This window comes from Strigops habroptila, chromosome 3 (genome assembly GCF_004027225.2).
Source record: "Strigops habroptila isolate Jane chromosome 3, bStrHab1.2.pri, whole genome shotgun sequence".
Classification (NCBI taxonomy): domain Eukaryota; kingdom Metazoa; phylum Chordata; class Aves; order Psittaciformes; family Psittacidae; genus Strigops; species Strigops habroptila.
The window spans coordinates 60,225,676-60,247,642 of record NC_044279.2 but is presented as its reverse complement, the minus strand read 5'-3'; the positions used below and the strand labels follow the sequence as shown (position 1 = coordinate 60,247,642).

General features: G+C 41.0%; 1 protein-coding gene across 17 annotated transcripts in view; it reads left to right on the top strand.

Annotated features, from left to right (window-relative positions):
• SOX5 (SRY-box transcription factor 5) overlaps window positions 1-21,967 on the top strand; it is a 644,656-nt gene that overhangs the window by 608,473 nt on the left and 14,216 nt on the right. For 13 of the 17 annotated variants that reach the window (XM_030478980.1, XM_030478979.1, XM_030478981.1 and 10 more), the window contains 3 exons: window positions 2,474-2,646; window positions 17,843-17,951; window positions 18,860-19,033. In XM_030478980.1, the coding sequence (XP_030334840.1) occupies window positions 2,474-2,646; window positions 17,843-17,951; window positions 18,860-19,033 (456 nt within the window). The remainder of the gene's footprint in view (window positions 1-2,473; window positions 2,647-17,842; window positions 17,952-18,859; window positions 19,034-21,967) is intronic. The other 4 variants (XM_030478974.1, XM_030478975.1, XM_030478985.1 and 1 more) reach the window with 1 other exon arrangement.

Below are 21,967 nucleotides of genomic sequence, written 5' to 3'. Positions count from 1 at the left end.
AGGATGCAAACTTACAGCCTCCTATGATTAACAGTAAAGCAGCATTCAGGCATACAGATCTGTAGTGCTTTTTTACAGCTATCCTTATAGTGTATAAATTATGCTACAGACTGAGCAGTCACAAATGTCGTGGCTTCGTGCATGACTTTAAATCCAAGCATTTCTTTTTGGGAACAGGCATATGTCCGTGAACTAAAAACAGAAAAAACTTCTCTCTGCCCTTTGCCATTATCTGCAACATCTCTATGCTAGTTTGGCAATCCTTGTAACTAAGTGCATTTTATGTAATGCAGTTCCCCTCTCTGTCAATAATTCACCACCTACCCTAAACAACAATAATTTACATTCAGCTCGCTTCTATATTAATCATTTCCCTGCACACCAGCATCTTGGCAGCTACTGAAAAACATAAGGAGTGCTTGCTTTTATTCACTGTCATGTGCCAAACTGTCTCAAAGATAGCAGTATTCAGGAAAAGCCAAATAGTCTGGAGAAGGGCATGAATTCCAGTTCCTAGGCAAATTTGTCTGTATTATAGTTGAAAGTACTATACCTAGCCTAATCAAGAGCAGAACCAGCAGTAATACTACTGTTTGTTTGTTTATTTGCTTCCTTTTTAATTTATTCTGACTACACGCAAGCTTGATCAGTAACAGATGCAAAGTGGGGAAGAAACTGAGTAAGTTGATAAAATGGAGGTAAAAAAAAAAAATCAGCTGGTAGCACTGTGCTAGTGCAGGATATATCCGTCCTTATGCTGGGAAAGCTGGAATTACTGGAATTCCATTGGCTGGGAATTACTGAACTGGGTCATTTGATAAAAGCAATGTGGATCAAGTTATTTCATATAAAACTCTCAGGGTTTCTGGGTATTTAGCCAAAAGCTAACTGTTAGTACAATTAACAACATTCAAACCACACAGAAACTTTTCTTTTTAGTTTTTGCGCACCGAGGAAGATGAGAACACCAGTCCCGTTCTGTCTGCAGTCTTAAAAAAAACAACAATAAAAAACCAAACCAAACTAAAATCCTGACAGCAACGCAGCACTGAACTAATCTGACATCAGCTTCTTCCACTGAAATGTTTTAAGCAGCAAGACAATGTCCCACGTTTTTTGGCAATCAGCGGATCAGATAGAAGAGTCTAGCAATACAACAAGGATGTGTAATCTGACATGATTAGACAAGGCTCTTTAGGAACAGAACATTCATAATTGAGACAAAGAAAGAGTATTAATAACACTTTCCTAACACGGCAGTTAGCCATTTTATATTTCCTTTCTTTAATCTTAGTGTTTTTCAACAAATCATGGGATTTAATAGCGTGTTTTGGCAGATTAGAGGATTTATGGCCCAGATGTTTTTTGTTCTAAAAATGGATTAGGGTGTAAAGTTTGCTGGAATCCATGGAACATGTTGAGGCAAGCCGGTCATTTTGTGTGTGATTAGTGCCTGCCTTCTGTCTCACAGTCCCTCCATCTGTCACAATTCACCAGTGGATCTGGTTAGATTTAGCCTCATGTCACAAACAGAAGTCCCTTTTCTGGGCAATTTCATATTACAGATTCATTTTATGCTGTTTTTATGCCCTAGTTAAAAGACAGAAAGAAGTGTGTGTGTGCGCACGCGTGTGGGGATGTGGAGAGGGGGAGGGAGATTGATAGATATTAGCCTCTCCTTTAATGTTTGAAAAATAGACTGGAGCTTGGAGTCTCCCATCAGTATTCTATCCTACAAGTCACATGCAGATCATAATAAGTATAATCTACAGTACGCTAAAGGAAAAAAATGACAAAGTGTCACATTTAAAATTAAATAGTATTAGCTGTGCGGGTGATGCTTGTAACATTTTAAAAGGAAATAATTCAGTGACTACTAAGGCTAAGCCCTAGGCTGTGAATTTGCAGCAAAACAGTGGACATTTGACCTACTATTAGCAGCATGAATAGGAGTGGGAATGTAGGTCCGTGTAGCTGTGGTTTCTTACACATTTCTGAATGACAGGTGGTGGTGGGGAGCATACAGTGGATGAGGTTTCTCTTCCCAGCCATTATGCATTTCATATCTATAGCAAACCACCGCCACCTGTGGTTTATTTTAATGTATTCACAAGTTTTAAGAAGGGGAAGAATGAAAATGGTCTGGTTTTAAGAGTTTGGGATTGCTGGTATGATCAAAGCTTCCCCTCACTCTTATCCGGTTACATCCTGCTGCATACAAACTACAGGGCTAACCTCTGCAGCGTCAGGGAAATATTGAAACTAATGGGATCACATATCAGGATGATGATTCTGGCACTGAGGTTTCTCATGCTTTCTGGTCAGGTGGCTCTATCATAACAACAGCAGAATTCCAAAGCACGGATGCGTTCATGGCATTACCTTTTAACTCTTTCTTATTAATAATGATAAACTATTGGTGCGTTTCATGAATGAAAGCTAAAGTGTTTTCTTGTAACTTTCTTTTTTTAAGATATCCTTTCTTCTATCACGTCGTCAGGTTATTTAAATGACCATGATGCTGTTACCAAGGCAATCCAGGAGGCCCGACAGATGAAGGAGCAACTTCGGAGGGAACAACAGGTGCTGGACGGGAAGGTGGCTGTTGTGAATAGCCTGGGTCTCAATAACTGCAGGACAGAAAAGGTGAGTTTCTGAGACTCCCTTCGCAAAGGGTTAGAGATTGCATTTGGCTCTTCCTAGAGATACGTAGGTCCTTCCTCCTTTTTTTTCCTGCTTTTTCTTGCTCTGTTTTCTTCTTCCACATTTTTAAACGGAATAGTTGCTTTCAAAAAGGATAAAGGTAAAATGAAAACCACAACGAAAAGATGACATGAGAGGGAGATCTGGAGACCCTTGGGAAGAGTGGGGTGGAGGCAGAGATAGTTAAAGCCCTCATGAGAACTTTGGAGGCTGCTAATTCTCTGTTCCAGTCTGTCAGTATGTATTACGAGAAGGTGATCTTGGAAATCTCTGGGTCTAAGTGGAAATCTTGCTTTATGGAAATGCTTACATGTGTTTGCGAGATGAGCTGGATTTGAAAATAATCAAGCTTCTTTAGGAACATAAGCTTTGCTGATACTCAGGCTCAGCTTCTGGGTATTTAGCCTTGTGAGGTTGTCATATATGATATTTTGTGACCATTGCAATGTAGCACTGTCATGTCATGTTAGGTGACTTAACAAAATTGAAGAAATGGAGAATTGACAACACAAACTGCACCAAATATTTGCAGTGGAACTTCAAGGCAGCAGAACATATGGGCCTTACCACCTTCTGCTTTTGAACTGGCCTGTGAAGCTCTGTTATAACAAAATATCGACAAGTGAATATTCTTTAGTAAAATCTGTATGTACTGTGACAGTCGTGTATGTCAAAGAGGTTGTGATTTGCTGCTTTTCTCTGGAAATACGTGTTGTCTTTCTGTGCACTGCCCTGGCTTATGAAGGATAAATAGACCTGCCAGTCCTTGCTGACACATTTATAGTGAGCTGTTCTTACAATACTGCCACCTAAGATATACATCCAAGCTCTTGTATGCGTCTCAACATCATATGCTTATCAAGACTTTTTCCTCAGTTCTTCTCTTCCCCTGCAGTATTTTCTGAGGTGAAACAGCCGTCGTCGTGCAGTACAACAGAGATGACTGTAGTTGCTTTGGTGTAAACTGAATTTTATTGAAACCACTTCTAGCGGCTTTTCACTGTAAGGCCTGCGTGAATCACTGAAAGAGGCAGATAAATAAAATGAATAAAAATGATCAGCTATTTAGCAGAAACTTGAAAGTCAGTCATCCTAGGAAGCTTGTGAGTCAAACAATATTGTCCAGAATGAGCAGATTGCTAATTTGGATAGCTTTCCATTTTCCCTGGTTTTAGATGGAGTTTGATCAATAAGCTGTGAGAAGCCAGCAGTCTGGGTAATGAATGTTAAATGTACGTGTGAGTCTCTCACTACTGTACTTTTTTCATCAGGCTATCCTGAGTGTAAGTGATGTAGAAATTACTCCAATTTTATGCGCTTTCTTGAGAGGAAGGGGAAGGAAAAAAGAGGTCAGTGTAATAGTTATCTGGCAGTACATACAATCTCTCTTAGAAGAATAAGAGCGCTGGTATGGGGAGAGAGAAATAAAGAGAGGGATGAAGCATGTTTACGGCATTTCACATAGAAGAGTACCAGAAGGGAAAAGGGAAGAACAGAGTGTCAGATATAAGAAGAAGTGATCACAAGCACAAAGGAATTTATATTCAAATATTTAAGCATTCTTGAAAGGATGCTCGGAGCAGAAATTTCTTTTCTCTGCTCCCCATGTAGAAATGACTTTAACACTCAGCCAGATGCTAATGCAAAGTGACTCAAGCTATTCCTCGCAAGCATAGCTAAATTGCCGTTATTTGTTAAGCGCATTGAATTCAGCTGTGGATACAGCAGTTGGTTGCATTCAGAAAGCATCTGTACCCTTTTTTTTTCCCTTTTTTTTCCCTTTTTTTTTTTTTTTAATCCTCCAAAGCAGAGACAACTCTACCTATCTCCCCCCTCTCCTCCCTTGTGCTGGCTGGGAATTGTCAAGTGACAACCGACCAAATCCTTTTGGACAGGAAGCCTTCATCCTCAGTTCTGTATACTTGCAAAGCAGGCCTTGTGGTTGGATCAGGAAGCCCATTAAAAGCACTTTGATGGTATGGAAATTCATCTTCATGAAGCACCCAGGCCCCTAAGCAGCATGCTGTTTAGCTGTGGTTACAGATCAGTCATTCACATCGGAGGGCAGTAATTGTGCTGACGGCTTGTTCAGCAATGGAAGCACATAAAATAATCCCAGGCCCTCCACCATGGCATTGCGAGTTAATCTTCTTTAATACAGATCAGCTGTTGTTCTAACACATGACTTTATGCTGGCTCTAGTGACTCTGCACAGCCTTTTGATTAAGTAACAGGAGTGGAACCATCTGCATTCACTTTATTCTGTTACTTTCCTGTTGTTGGGATTCTCCTTACCCCTTCTGTTTTCACTTCTCACCCTCAACCCTAGTTGAAGTTTATTTTCCTCTCTAATTCATGCCGCCTGGTGGGCTCATGGAGGGCAGAGAGGAGTTCTTTTGCAAGGTAGCAGGAAGAAAAAATTGTTTACTCAATGGAAAATTTTTCTAAAGCAACTGTAGGGTTTGGGGCTTTTGATACAATAAATGCCAAAACTTTATCAGAGCACACCAATTTTCATTTATTTATTCATTATTTTATTTTATTTTTAAATTGGAGACAGGAAAGGGCAGAATCAAATCTGAGCTCTCCTAGACTATAATGGCATTTGGCTTGCTAGGGTGACCACTTAAGCCACTAAGCACTAGTTAAGAACTTGCACATTTTAATTTATAGGGTCTCCTGAGCTGTCTCTTGCATTTGACCCAATAGAGGGCAAGACGTAGGCTGTAAAGTTCACATACTTGTTCTCCTTTCCCATATATCCTCTAGGCCATCCACCAACTAGCCAGCTGTGAAGTTCCAATCCAGGCAACATTCGTATCTGTCTTACCTAGCATTTGTGTCTGTTCGATCTAGGACTTAAAGTTTTCTCTCTTATTAAGAACAAGATTTGATAGGAGGACAAGTGTTGCCATTTTGAGTTAAATTTTATTCTGTTTTTCCCTATTTTCACTGGAAAGAAAAAGAATAGTTGGGAAGGTGAGTTTTGAGAAACAGACTACTGCAGCGTTATCACTGAGGGTTTCCCTTCAGAAGCTCAGGGTCCCACTGGTGGACTTAGAGGCAGCCCCCTGAAATTTGGGACATTTCCTTTGCTTACTGGTTGCTTCCTGATAGGGAGATTTTGAGGTGGAGAATGGAATTAAACAAGGGTTAACCTAATGTAGCTGTGTGTCCATGGGCATATTCGTACTAAGAAATGTACAGTATGACCATAATTATGTACAGAAGAAAGACTTCTTCCTGTAGAGTGATCTCAGTCTGTATAGGCAACAAACACTCAACTGGGGCTATCCCAAATTTTCTTCCCTTCTTTACTGCAGTGGCTAGCATAGTTATGGAGACCTACGACTCTCTGAGACCTGCTGAGTTTTTTTCTGCATTAATTTCTACTGCAGTCTACCAGTAAAGGTAGTGTCTGTGCAGTTCTTAACATGTGTGTTAGACACTTGGTAGGGATTTATCTGCCAGAGGTAGCTGGACAGGCTCAGGGCTGGAAATCACCTTTGTGAGTCTCTATTAAAGCTCTTGGGGCTTTTCTCCACCCATGTGCATGACCTGTTATCTGGCTTGTGTTCCCAGATGGGTTGATCCCTGAGGACAGCCAGACCTGCCAGCTGTAAGGCAGTAGCCAGACAGGAATTTTGTGGAATTGGAGAGAAACTGTATAAAACGAGTCATAAATGGAAAGAGATTTTTAGAAAATGGCTAGGATGATTTGCGTGAGTCACTTTATGGGCATCCAACTTGGACCATCTTGACTGATTTGATTTTCAGAGGATTACAGTAAAAACTATGAGCATCATGATGAACATGGATTTTACTAAAACCTATTTTAATTGCAAATGCAATAAAACATATTTTTACTTTACTTTTCTTGGAAACATTTCCATGTATAAATGAAAAGTGTGTGTATATGTTTTTCTGGTTTCTTGGAAACCCGGGAGCATAGTTTTATTTGTAATTGTCATCTACAGTTAATTATAGCTTGATATGTACTATACATAAACAATGTTCCCTTTTATATATGTAGCTTAGAGTGCAGATTGTCACCTAGTGCAAACACCACAACGGGCAACGTCAGCAAGTGGACTCTGGTCTATTTGTTCTGCCCCAAAACTGCCTGTTCCTCTGCAAAGGAGATGTACACAAACACAAAGAGCCAGCATGTGTGTGCATGCATACAAGCCTACAGAGCACTCTTTCAGAGATACACAGCACAAACATGCACTGAGCTAGCCAGTAATTTTCTGACTATAGGCAGACTCTCGAGCATTTGTGCATGTACTCTGGTGGCTGTAAAAAAGGAGGAATACAAGCAGGTACTTGAGCATGTGTCTGTGCACACTGGTGCAATTGCAGGTACTGGTTTCCAAATGCTGTCACCTGCTGCTAAAGATGCCAGTGTCTGGGACACTTGCGTAAGTACGCACAGCCACACAAGCATTTCAGATGTGTACGGACGCAGTCTCCCTTGTAGCACGCTTGAGATGAGCACATCTGAATACGTGTACCTCCTGCGCTGAGTGTTTCTTAACCTGTGATACAAGTTCTCCCTGTTATGCTTGGAGTGTGTCCTTTTAAAAGGCTCTGACATGTACTTGTCTGCTGGGCTGTAACTAAAGAGCTATTTGTAACAATATTTATTCCAGCCTTGTAAGCAGGAGCCTATTTATTACTCATGCTTATGGAACACCGGGTTCAGGATGTCTTTCCTCCCATTCCCATCCACCCCTCCTCCCAGCATCCTCCCCACCTCCCCCTCTTCCCCTTAAGAGAGTGCCAAACATGGAATGACAGTGACCAATGTTGACTTAATGTGAATGTTTAATAATGAAAAAAGTGTGTCAGTTCCAGCGTTAGTTACAAATGGCAGTAAGTATATCGGGTGGCAGCCCTGTAATAATTTTACATCCATCATTCATTCCTGATGCCTCGCTGGCTGCCTGATGGATGGGGATAGAAGAGTTAACCCTTAAGAAACTGCTGTGATCTGCTGAGCTGAAATGAATTCTGTCCCTGCTCTCCCCTCAGGGAGGAGGGGGATATGAAAAATCTGAAGCCCGCAGATCCTGCTGCCTTTGAGAAATAAAACACTGGAGCTCACTTTACTAAAGGCATAAGGAGTAGCTGGTTTAACACATGGGATTTAAATTTATCTTGCAGTAGAAAATTTTACTTCAATAACATTCTTTTTCTTCCCCTAATGGTTAGATTTGAACCAGAAAATGAAGAAAAAAATGGAGAGAAGGGCAGGGAAGAGAAGAGAAGGGGTGGTGACCAGATTCTGATCCTGTGCTTGCTGCAGACACTGATAGTTCCTGGGTCAGACTAGGGTCACTAAGTTGTAATGATTGAAACTGGGAAGAACAGGACCTGGGGCAAGCCAAGCTTCCCAAATGGGAGAAAGCCACTGGAAATAAGTCTAACATCATAAACCAGATCACTTTGTAAGAGTTGAAACCTGCCCATTTTCATAATCTCCATAGTATTTTACTGGAAAAATACTTCAGCATTCTCAGTGACTAGCAGAGGCTACCTTATCCACAGTCATTGCATACACACACACTTACCCCTGCAAGTTCAGCAGACCACTAATAGATGTGTCCTGTAATTTGTAGCCCCCTCTATTCCTCACTGGCCTGTAAAGTACTAGAGAAGTTGATCAGCATAATGTTTTTTGTTCTGTCTGCACAGCGTGAGCAGAGATCAGTTTGGAATAATTACCATACAGTGTTGAGGACCAGGGAGTATCTTGCAGACAATGGCCTGTAACAGTCCCACAACACAAAAGTTAACATCCTAACAACTGTATAACCACTTCTTATTACCCTTTTCCTACCCTCTTCCTAATTTTGTCTCTCTGAGGTTCTTTGCCAGCAGAAGTTCTTGCATGAGGGTTGCAGTCCTCTTTGTTAATGCTATCACCACAGATAGTTTTCAAAAAAGCATGACGAGAAGGTGAGCAGATATTACGTCATCACCCATCCATCACCCTGTATGCCAGCCTTTCAGTAGGTCCAATGAGCATGCTCAACAGGATCATTCATATCCAGGAAGTCCTCTGTTCAACAGGGCTTCTCTATCCATTGTCATATCTCCTGAAACTTTTCTCAAATTTAATTAACTGCACATGTCAAGTTTGCACACTGCAAAGATCAGAATTGGTTTTGCCCAGCACTAGTAACAAAGCATTAAACATTTTGATTTGCTTCAGCTGAAAGTTAATTCCTTTCTCATCTATCCTCCTCCCCCCCACCCCCCGCCTTTTTTTTTTTTTTTTTACCATTTGCTTTGTGGAGCTTCTGTATATTTATATTTACAGCCTCTGCATTTAATGGCCACATGCCTTGTTTTCACAGATGGCCAGTGGAAGACTTCCCCTCCCCCCTTTTCTTTTAGTAAAGCCTGCCTTTGGTTTTGCTACTTTTGTCACTATGCCACTACTCTCAGTTAACAAGTGCCTACGCATGGGAGGGAGAGATTCTGCAATGAGGATATTTTTTTATTCCCCCAAGGATTTTAGCTCACTATTTTAAAATGCCCTCTTTCCCTCCCTCTGACTGACCATCATCTATTAAATGCTCAGATACATTTTTCAAAGAAAAATTAAGTGTGTATATTTGTGTATGTCTTTAGTGCATCATTATGGCAGGGATGCATGGTCAGGGTTAGTTAATAGAAGTGAAACATACAGAGGGAGGAACAAATTCTGCCCACAGATGTGTGCATGAAACTCCTGTTGAAGTCAGGGTGAACAACAGGCAGGGAAGAACCCTGAATCCCTGCAACTGCTGAAGTCTGAACGGGAATTTAAGTCTTCGTTCACTCCAACGGACAGAGATTGGAAACATTCACAGGCCAGTGCGGATCACAGAGGACTGCAGCTGTTTATACCTTAGTGGAAATTTTATTAAGCCCAATAAAGATGGATCAACTTCCTCCTGAAAGTTGATTTGGAGTTCTTGTTATGTCTTTTTGAGTCTTTGGGTTTAAGTTCTAAGCTGTGCCCTACAGCCATAACAGCTAATTACTTCCTGAGATTTTTTTATTATTTTACATAATCACAAGCCTCCAATAGCTAGGGCTTGCAGCACATTCATGGACACCAGCATCAGTGCAATACCTGTCTTTGGTTATAGAGGCTGAGCCCGATTCTTCTGTGAATTGTGTCCATTTAGTCTCCTGGGGGGTCAGGCTATCCTTTTCTTCCCATACTGGTATGCAGATGTTGATTTCTGAGTGACAAACAGCCTCTAGTGTGTTCTGGGGGTGCTGAACTTTACCTTTATTTGTGTTGATGCTGACACTGGGGAGTAGGCAAGCTAAGCCTTACTTCATGACTGGAAAAATGCAGTGGTTTCTTTCTTAGGAGATAGCCCAGATAGTACGTCAACTTCTTCATTAGGGCTGGAAGAAATGTTAGCAAAGGTGCAACAGCCTTCATAATTTGAATACCTTCTAGGGAAAAATGGAAAAGGATAGTCTGTATGGCTGTACGGCTGCTGTGCAGTTGACTCACTCATTGTTTAATAAACAGGAAAGCAGAGACTCTCTTCTTGCTTTTCTTTACGTATGTGTGTAGACCCTTTTTCCCAGGGTATCTTGCATGGGTTGTGATTTTCATCTTGTTTCGTTTTTGGTGTGCCACCTCTCTTCCACAATTAGCCCTTCCTTTCCTCACCGATGAGCTGTAACAGCTCTTTCTCACTGTGAAATTCTTCATTAAAATTTACGTGGCAGTTTTCAACCAGAGATCTCGAAACTTCACAATGATAGGAAAATGTCACAATCTCCCTCCTGCTTTGTTGGGAAAACTAAGGTGCAGCGACTGAACAATTCATGCAAAAATACAGGCCATGTCAGCCCAGAAAGCAGTCTAGATGAGAAACTGGGTCATGTAACTCTTAACTTATTGCAATCAGGGGATTACAGCTGGCTCTGGTTGAGGTCAGTACTTATGCCCACACTGTAAAAACTTTTTTAGAAAGGAAGCAGTGTCTCATCATTCTGCTTTGCTTTTTCTTTCCTTTTTATTTCTTTAAAGTAATGGACTGGGCCAGTCCTACCTACGTTTTATTTTCAAAATCCTGACTTGCAGTATTTCTCAGAGCTCATAACAAAAGAAGAGAGGACCTCAAGTGTCCTTATTTCTGCCAGAATTGCTACTTTCCATCAGTTTGTTTCCAAATAAAATAATATATTTTACTGAGGGAGTTATTGTTACTTGAATAACAATTTAAAAAAACACCAACAACCTAGGGACCTAAGCCCTGCCAAGTTATCGAGGATTTTCCTCTATTTATTTCAGTGGACTCTGTCTTGCCTTCAGTGCTTTGAAAAGTACTGACTTGAGAACCCTTAGAAACCAAAGACCTATGTCCATAATGTACAGTAAAGAAAATGACTATACAAATTTCAGCAAATTCCTCCTGTGACTGGATGCCTGTTGTAAAGAGGAAACTAGTTAAATGTCTGATCTTACTTGATCCATCTGATTTTTATCCTATAACACCTCACAGGGCACCTCTCTACTGACTCCATTTAGCACTTCATATAGATTACAAATCAAATGCAATGATTTCTAGGCAGTATTAAACCAATCTGGGTTTCAGTATATACTGTAATCCAAAAGATACGCTTCCTTTACCAAATGTGTAGCCCCAACTAAGACTGAATGTAATAATTCCAAAAAAAGCACCATAAAATCAGGAAGAACCACAAATAAAGAATGTTCTTTTATTTTTTTGCTTCTAAGGTTGCTTTTAGGTTCTGTGGGTGGATTATTCCATGGAAAAGAGAGATCTCAGATAAGCAAGACAGAAAGAGCTGAGGGGGTGGTGAATGCATTGTTTCTTAATACTCAACTTTGATGCAACAACAACAAAAAAAATCTCCCAAATGATAAATTGCTGTGACATTATGAATAATCTTTCATCTTCTTTGGTGGTCCACAGAGTTTATATAATTGGAAGGCTAAAACCCTTCTTTGTTGTTTCTTCCCTTTTCATTACTACAGTAGAAGACTATAAAATTGTGCAGCCAGAAGGGGTTTAACAATTACTGAGTCAACATTTGAAAGTCTCACTCTATTTTATCAATTTATGCATGGGCTTTTTATGAGTTTGAGAGCCCTGCAAGCATTACTTAATCAAGGTCCATTGTAATGGCAGATCTCTAACTGCTCTTTTTATTTTGTTTTGTTTTTTCTTGTAACATGTGCCATCAGCAAGAGCCACAATTCCACAATCTCAAAGAAATTATAAGCTTGAGGTTATAATTTTTAGATAAGATTCAGGAGTGCTAGTTTCAGTTCGTAAAACTACCAGGCTTACTAAGGAACCTTTGGCAAGTCACATGTGACATGTCACATATGTGACTCTGGTAAACAGTTAATAATGCTGCCTTTCTTTGTGAAATTTTGTAGTTTAAATTCACCGATGAGTGGAAAACACTTGGGCAATGTGATCTGTTACACAGAAAAACCTAAGTCTAAATAGAAGATCCCTCTGAAGAGAGCTGGTAATTCTCTTAGAGCAGTTATAGTTGTAACAGAATCTGGACCGTAACATGGTTTGGACTGGGACATAGACAGTGTGCACAGTACCTGTTTTGAAGAACCATGGCATTAATATGCAGGAGTACAGCCTGGACTGCAAGTAATTCGTCATGCGCAAACCTCTGGGCACACCTCTCACAACTGCCAGTGGTTCCTCTAAGTTATTCCAGCTCTCTGTCATCGATAATGCCTACCTGCCTCATGTTTTCCACATTTTGAAAGACTGCGGATTAAGATTTTATAACACAAGCTTTCTGATGTTTATTATTGCAAGAGGCAGAAGAACTGCATAGAAAGATTACTTTTACAAAGTTTTCACTCATGTCAGAAGTAGGATAAGACTTCACTTTTTGGAGAGCTAAGGAAAATACAATGTTAAATGGATGACACCTGGCACCACCAGTGTGTCTGATGATTAAAGATGGTTTTCTGTAATAAACAGAAGTGAACTTTCATTGCGGGATCATAATCTAGCAGCTAATCTGCCTAGTGCTTTAAGATTTGGTGCATATTGACCAAGGTATGTGCCAGAATGGCACATTGATATTTACTAGGGATTGCTGAGAGAAGACTTCTGCCTCAGCACCAAAAACCACATTAGATGCCCTGCTCAACAATCTAAGATAAAAACTAGCTTATCAAAACTCACTGTATTTGAAAATGCCACTCTTAGAGTTTAGATGTGGAAATTTTTCCTGCAGAGCCAGATAATAAATAGCTGGACAAACTGCATTTGGAGGGGGAGGGGGGAAATGGGACATTAAAAAGGACAATAACAGGCAACCATCTGTTTCTTTTTACGTACCGACACTGAAGGGAGCAAAAGTAGCAGGCACTCTGTCTATCAGTGTTTTTATAACTCTTAGGTGCCAGAACTGATGAGTGAGTTTCTCCTTGCAGTCCATAGGTAACCATGTTTGGTGCTCTCCAGCTCCTCCACAAAAACATTATTTTCACCTGGCCTTTCAATTCGCTTGGAATAAGAAAAGCAGGAATGCAAAGAGATGTGCCTGAACGCTCCTCCTCTGGTGTTCTATACTGACTATATCTCTGCAGGCATCAAACTGAGAGGAAAAATACTCATATTGGGGGAAATGGGGGTAGGGATAGGGGAGTAGAAAAGTGAAGAGTGGACTGCTTCAGTAAAACTGCTAACCTTGAATTATGCAATTGGAAAAACAGCTCTTGCCAAAATACAATTCTAACGGAGTTCAGAGCATTGTCAGTGTTTGCCAAATACCCCAGCCAAAAGGATGTCTCAAAGAGGGGGAGGAGGGATCTGTTGCCATATGCCCAGCATTCACAGTATTCTGGAAGAACTGTGGAGTCCTTCAGAAGTGGAGGCATGTGCATGGTCTCAGGTACACCCTGTGTGTTGGTACCATGATCCAACACAAGACAGGAAGTGAGGTCAGAGGGGAGTGGGGAAATATGTCAGAATGTCTTTATTTCTGAAACCTTCCAAGATTTTGTTTCATGTTTATATAGTAGTGGGAGGAGTTCTGGCAAACATTAGCAGGCTGTTCTACATATGTTTTGACTCTTCTTGTTTTATGTTTCTTCTATGAAAGAGACTGCAACCAAGTTCTTGTCATTTTTAGATCAGTGTTTTGTTAAACTATGACAGCTATCCGTGACAGAAAGCCAAGTAACTTTTGCAGCTGACCACAAAACTGAGTTTGACTTGCAGTGCTTAGTCATTTTTTTATATATATTTTTTCTGCATGACACATTCCATGTGTGTATGGGTTTTTCATTGTTCTTTTCAATATAATTAGAACATTGCTAAGAGCTGTGGTACAAATTAATCTTCTCCAGCAGATTACTTTCTTTGATTAATAAAGTTTTAGAAACTTCTCATCACATTGTGGCTATTGATGAAGCCTCTGTTTATACTTCGAACAACTGGGCTATTGTAGGATTGATTGCTCTCTACAGTATTATCTTCTCTGGTTTGCCCATTACAATTGTAAATGATCCAGACAATGGAGCTCTCACTGCTCCAAGGAGAGTCTCTCCTAGAGTCCAGTAGAAATTACCATTAAGATACTTTTTCAATCTTCTGCTGAAATTCTTCACAGAGGGAAAAGATGTTTATGAGTCTTGCCTGTTCTTCCTGTCAGTATTGGTCCTAGGCTGCAGTTGTTGCCACTCGTGCCTTGCTCATAGGATGAATAGCATTTTATAACTTTGGGGTATAGGGCAAATTCGAAATTAAGGGTTTATCACTCTGGTTATTTTCTTGTTGCTTTAAAAACCTGAAAGCACGTACGATTTCATCAGCTGAACTTTCTTCATTTCTTTCTCTGCCCAGCAAGACAGTTGGATGTAGAGCTTGATAAAATGATAAAATAAGTTTAAGGCATAGTCCAACATAGTGTGCAGGAATGTGCTGCTGCCTCCTGAATTCTAGTGCTGTGTCACAACTGCCTTATTAGATCGTGCTGCTGAACCCAACAAGCATGTGTTCCACCTGTTATGACTGAATGGTACCACAGCTTGCTACTCTTAACACACGTAATCCAGCACAGCAGAGTGGTGGCAATTTTGCGAATGAGTAATTTGCTGTTGAATTGAGATTATGATGATAATGATTATGATGATAGGTCCTGTTTTTGTAGAAACTTGAAACCATTGTGGACCTCTTGTCTGAAGCCCTTAAATAGGTTCTGTAAGAGGAGGCTGGGCTAGCAGTGTCAGCAGGTTGACAGTTTATTTGGGGTCAGGGAATAAAAGATTTTTTTCCTTTGTTTCTTTGGAGCTTCCATACATATTTGGTCTGTAAACTGAAAGACTGTAGGAAAAGTAAAGAGATGCTTCCATCAAACCAAAAGCAGCAAGTCATCAAATGAATGCTTTCAAGAAAAACAAGATGGGAATATTACTGAGCCCCTATTGAGTATTTTGTAATTGTAAAAGCATTTCTGTAGGTCAGGATTGCTGTCATGTGTTTAATAGGAAGAGCATAGGATGGGACATAGGAACGCTACTTACATATAGTCAGGCTTTCGTGTCCTCACAGGATCTCTTTCTGCTCTCCTGATGCTGTTGCAGAGGCTTAGGAATGAGCAGGCCTTAGACTTGCTCTTGCCTGAGTACTTTTTTGAACTTAAACATTAACACAGAAAAGTACAGCTGACAGTTTTGAAATCCTGTTTCAAAAGCAGCATCATTCAAAAGTTCTTTTTAACTGCCCCCTTCTCATTGCTGGTTGAATTACATTATCATTCTCTACGTTTAAGTAGCAGGGAGTAAATTGTCACTATGTTGAAAGGGTGGTGTCCCCACTCACCCATGTTTCAGCTGTCTGGAGAGCCGCCTCCAAGTGGCAGGGCAGCCCAGGAGCTCTGCACTCATCTGGCATTCCCCCACAGCCTCTCCCTTCATCTAATGTGGCTTTACCTCAAAGTGCAAAACTTTGCCCAAGATGGATGGTGGCAGAGCATCTGTAGGCTTGCTAAGTCAAACTCTGATAAACGAGCCATACCCAGTGTGTACCTTGCAGACAGCATGCTAGAGTATTCGCTGACCTTAAGACTCAATCAGGTCATGTCGGCAGAGTGTGGTTCTGAATGTAACTGCCTCCGACTTCAAGAGCTGCGTTTACAGCATAAAGAAAAAGCTGTTAAGCCTGTGCCCTTTGTGCTCAGCTCTGTTTCTCTAAGAGGTTTATACATGATTCAAGAAAAGTCAGCAACAGAGTAACTCCCCTCCCCCATAATATACAAAACAAGAGGAGATGTTCTTTTATATCTTAGGTTGGTGGCAGCATTTTTAACTGATTTCTGACATAAAAATTTTTGAACTCTATCATTATGAAGTTGACAGTAAATAGATCTTTTTCTGAGGAAAACCTGTTGATTTCCATTATATATCTGAGATCCGTTTTGAAGAAATACAAGAGGAACTTATTCCTGACTTTCTATCTGCTGACAGGCTGCTTTGGAAATGAAAGCTGAGTTAAAACTGGTAGATCAAAGACTTTGGTAAAGCTAAATGCCTGACTAGTTCAGGTGCTTATTCAAAGCTTCTCCAAGCTTTTTGGATCTGCTGTGCCTGGTAGCGTTACAGAAATCCTTTTGCTTGTGATAGGCTGATCCTGCTGCATGGGCTTTTCCTGCAAAAACCAGCAGGATAACTCATCCTGCATGCGTTTGGTGGTAATGTGTCTGGTTACAGGCAGAGCACCAGGAGCGCAAAAGGAATCCACAATGGAAATGAATGTGAGGAGTAGGAAAGTTAACCTCATGTTCCCTAAACTGTGCGAGCATACGAAGTTGAGCAGATTAGCCTTGTTCCTAACGCTCAAGAAAATCTTTGTGAAATGGTTTACATGAATTTGAACTGTTCTTTGAATTGCAGATGCGGGCACATCACATTGCAGAAGCGTTTCTGTAGTCGCATTGTTCTCTTTTCTGTTTTCTTCTATAATACAACCCAGTGACATTATTAGGCTACATAGAATAGTTGTAAAGTCTCCAGTTGCCATGTGAAATCTGAAAGTTTTTTTTAGTTTATTGATCTTTTACAGTCATCAGGAGTGGAATAGAGCAACAAAACAGCAATCTTTCTTTCAGGAAGAAGCTCAAAAGAATTTTTTCAACTGGAGCCACTTTATTATCATGCTGTATCATGTCATTTTCTTAGCTTTGCAAAAGGCACAGTGCCTAACAGTTTGAAATGTTAGTATTGCTTTCCTGAAAGATTTATTTTTAAACATATGATTGTTAGGAAGATAGAATGTTTATGAGTAAAAGACATTGGGAAAACAAAAACAGTTGGAAAATGGAACACCTTTGTATTTGTAAAGTCAAACAATTCAGGGGGAAGTGAGGTGTTTTGAAGAGAACATTGGAATTAATAGCCCTGGCATGTTGTTCTGGCAATGTCTTTAGACACCGCTGCAGCCTGACAGATTAATTGGCAGCACGCACTAGCCTGTTGCAATCCAGAGTTCACAGATAGGTCTGTCTAGATGAATGACGGATGGGGTGTTAGTCGGGTAGGGCAAAACAGTCTGGACAGGAACACAAACTGCTGCCCAAGTATCATGCTTAATTTAGGCTCACCCTTTCCCAAGGCTTGAATAAGTTTGAAGTACAGGCGTGGAGGGGGGTTTCCCTATGGGCTGCTTTCTAAAATACTGCCTTTTTAAAAAGCAAAAGGACATTCATCCATGTCTCTGCAATTTGATTGCAGGCTGGAAGTTGAGTAAACCAATAAATACATTGCGAAAGAGCATGTATCATCTAAACTTCTAGTCCAGTTTTGCAGTCCCAGGGACATAGAGAGTTGAAGTATTCTTCGTATGTGCAGCCATTTTTATCTTTTTAACTAAACCAACTGTGAAGTTTGCTCATCACTAGCTAATAAGCATGTTTTAAAAAGGACTTGGTAGAGTATGCAACCATGTCCCTTCCCAAAAAAATAGTTTATGTATTCTTAAATACCTGGCTTAGTAAACTGTTGTGACTGCATTGTTATCCAGCTTCCCTATCAACCTTCTGAATTACCTACGAACTTTCAGTTGCAATGTTTAATTATTTTCCTGATCCAAATCCCATCATCCTGCCCATATAGGACAAAACAACACTGGAGACCCTGACTCAGCAACTGGCAGTAAAACAGAGTGAAGACGGGAAGTTTAGCCATGCAATGATGGATTTCAACATGAGCGGAGATTCTGACGGTCAGTACAAATGGCTTATCCTTATTTCTAGGTTTGTATGTACATGTCAGTGGGATCTGGAGGAGAATCCAAGTGCTTTGGAGGCCTGTGAGGAGTATGAGCATTTAGCAATAAGTGGCTATGATACAAGGCAGGAAAAAATGATTCATTGTGTTGCGTTTAAAGTCTGGAGGTGATTTTTAGCCTTCTCTTCTGTACACTGCAGTTCTCAAGACTGGACCAAGAGTGTATTTCTGATGATGAAAGGGAATAGAGGAGGAAAATAGATGTGGGATAAGTGAGTTCACCAGTAAGTCCATGAATTCTAGTCCTGATTATCCATAAGTGTTGCACGCTCTGCACCTGTAGGAACTTTCTTAGTTTGAAGAAGCAAGCATAATATTTGTTTCGTTCTCTGCTATCACTTGTTACAGAGAGCACAAGAACAGGCAGATGTGTAAATGTTCATTTGCTAGTTAGAGAACTACTTAAGAAGAAATGCCTGGTCTTGCCATATATCACCCCCTTCCCATCACAAAGAAGGTAGAAGATAGGTAACATAATATGGCCAGCATTCTGTAAGCAAGAAAGGAAGAAGATAAAAGGAAAATCTACATTGATAAGTGTTGGGTTTACATTATTGAGTAGTGAAAGATGTTTTAGAAATGCCGTTTAATGCTTTGTGTTGAAAAAAACAATTGAAACTCTTCATCAAGTCTATACTATGTGTTACTGAATCAGTAGAACAGCTGAAAACTAGACTATACAATATATGGTATTTCCTACTGCTTCAAGCAGAAAGAAGAAACGCCATTAACCTGTTGTGAACACTGACTCATTGAATGTGCAGCACCATACATAGTTTACTGACTGCAGAGGAAGCTGCATAACGAAACACAAACTGGGAATGTTTTTCTCTTTCTTTGTAGGAAGTGCAGGAGTTTCAGAGTCTAGAATTTACCGGGAATCAAGAGGGCGTGGTAGTAATGAGCCCCATATCAAGCGCCCAATGAATGCATTCATGGTGTGGGCTAAAGATGAACGGAGGAAGATCCTTCAAGCCTTCCCTGACATGCACAACTCCAATATCAGCAAGATACTAGGTAAGAATGGTAGAGCACTGTTCTTTCAGTAACTAAACTAAAAACACTTTTGACTTGATAGAGCTGAGCACCTGACACAACAGAATTACTGTCTCTAAAACATCCATTTTGCTACTTAATGACTGCACCGAGGACAACGGTGGTACAAGCTTCCACTGTGCTGCCCAGCATTATACATTAACCATAACCTGAAATGTTCCTGTGTCTTTGTAATTACTGAGATTGTGGTGGTAGTTTTGGTACAAAAACATGAACTGAATAGACAAAACCAGTTCATTTCATTAGGCTGTTGAACAAGCACAAAATGACTGCTGTTGTTTATTTGCCCACGTACTTTTTCTAACTAGATTCTGTGGGGTAGCACGCCACAGTATTTGATTTCAGTTCAGGTGCTGTTCAGAAACAGCAGTTTCTGTTCAAATCAGTGGTCATAGAGAAAAGATCCTAAAATCATAGTTGTAGAATGGTTTAGGTTGGAAGGGATCATCTATTTCCAACCTGCCTGCCATGGGCAGGGACACCTTCCACTAGACCACGTTGCTCAAAGCCCCATCCAACCTGGCCTTGCACACTTCCAGGGATGGGACATCCACAGCTTCCCTGGGCAACTTGTTCCAGTGTCTCACCACCCTCACAGTAAAGAGTTTCTTCCTAATATGTGATCTAAATCTACACTCTTTCAGTTTAAAGCCATTACTCCTTGTCCTATTCCTACATGCCCTTGTAAGAAGTCCCTCTCCAGATTTCTTGTAGGCCCCTTTAGGTACTGGGAGGCTGCTATAAGGTCTCCTCAGAGCCTTCTCTTTTCCAGGCTGAAAAACCCCAACTCTCAGCCTGTCCTCCTAGGAGAGGTACTCCAGCCCTCTGATCATCTTCGTGGCCTCCTCTGGACTTGCTCCAAGTCCTTCCAAGAAGGTCCATGTCCTTCTTGTCTTAGGGGCCCCAGAGCTGGATGCAGTACTCCAGGTGGGGTCTCACGAGAGTGGAGTAGAGGGGGAGAATCACCTCCTTTGACCTGCTGGTCACGATCCTTTTTATGCAGCCCAGCATACTATTGGCTTTCTAGGCTGCAAGCGCACGTGGCTGGGTCACACTGAGCTTCTCATCAACCAACACCCCCAAGTCTTTTTCCTCAGAACTGCTCTCATTCCAGTCTCTGCCCAACCTGTAGCTGTGCTTGGGGTTGCCCCAGCCCATGTGCAGGACCTTGCACTTGGCCTTCTTGAACCTCATGAGGTTCACACAGGCCCACCTCTCCACCCTGTCAAGGTCCCTCTGGATGGCATCCCTTCCCTCCAGCGTGTTGACTGCACCACACAGCTTGTTGTCATTGGCAAACATGCTGAGGGTGCACTTAATCCCACGGTCCATGTCACCGACAAAGATCTTAAACAGTGACAGTCGCAATACCAACCCTTGAAGAACGCTACTCATCACTGGTCTCCACTTGGATATTGAGCCATAGACTGCAATTTTCAGTACAACCATTCAGCCGGTTCCAGTTTAGAGACAAGAATGCTGTGCGGGATGGTGTCAAATGTCTTGCACAAGTCCAGGTAGATTGTATCAGTTGCTCTTGCCTTATCCACCAACCTTTAATCCCATCAGAGAATGCCACCAGATTTGTCAGGCACAATTTGCCCTTATTGAAGCTATGTTGGTTGTCACCAGTCACTTCCTTATTTTCCAAGTGCCTTAGCATAGTTTCCAGGAGGATCAGCTCCCTGATATTGCCAGAGACTGGGGTGAGACTGACTGGCCTGTAGTTCCCTGGGTCTTCCTTTTTCCTATTTTCAAACAAGGGGGTTATGTTTCCCCTTTTCCAGTCATCGGGAAGTTGACCTGACTGCCACATCTTCTCAGATATGGACAGTGGCTTAGCAACATCATCCGCCAGTTCCCTCAGAACCCGTGGATGCATCTCATCAGGTCCCATAGGCTTGTGCACCTTCAGGTTCCTTAGATGATCTTGAAACTGACCCTCTCCTGACAGTGGAAGGTTCTTCATTCTTCCATATTCTGAAAAGAATCTTGAAATCAGAAACATCATTTACATATCCTCTACTCTTCACATCCCAAACAATATTTGTCATTAACATAATCTACTGAATTTCATGCTATAGTCTTCCAAATTTTTGCTACTTGCTCACATTCTCAGGGCCACATTCTGTCCCAAGTTACTCCTCTGTGACATGCTGAATGATACAGAAGGTGAATAATGAGGATCTCTGAAGCCAATGAATTACTGTTCTGCAGGAAAGAAAAAAAAAAATCTGTTACCAGATTGGAGATGTTGCATTTTTACTGATGAAGACTATGTTACGGGAGCTAAGCATCCCTCAGGCCAGTGGGTAAAAGCTTAAGCAGGCAACTTGTTTACTTGGGCTGCAAGTCTCGGTTTTGCCAACAACTCAAGAGATGTAGCGCAATTGTAATGGCAGCATTAACCAGCTGCGGGGCTGGTAAATGTGCAGAGTTTAGACTGGTCATAGGTTTGAAGTTTAGCTTGATTAGAATAGTATTATGAAAAGTTAGCAGGGGGCAAGTGGAAATGAGATAAAGTGGTCAGAGAGGCAGAATGTATTGGCTGTGGATGGCAGATGTGACAATATTAACCCATGATTAAAAAGGTGGTATGAGATGATTAGATTAGTTATGGGAACAGGATTAGAAGGCTAAATTGGTTATGTTGATGGTAAAATGACCTTATACTGGTTAAAAGGGATTATACTGGTCAGAGGTGTATGATATGATTAGACTGAGGACAGGGCAGTAATAGTTTTGGTCTGTTTCTAAATTGAGAGGAGACCTGGTTAAACCTGTTTTTAAATAATCAGCTTCAGAAATCTACACGATCATTCTGAATGGCCCTTTTCATATAGAAAGTACAAAGAGAGCTTGATGTTTTCCCTCTTAACTGATTGTTTTGGATAA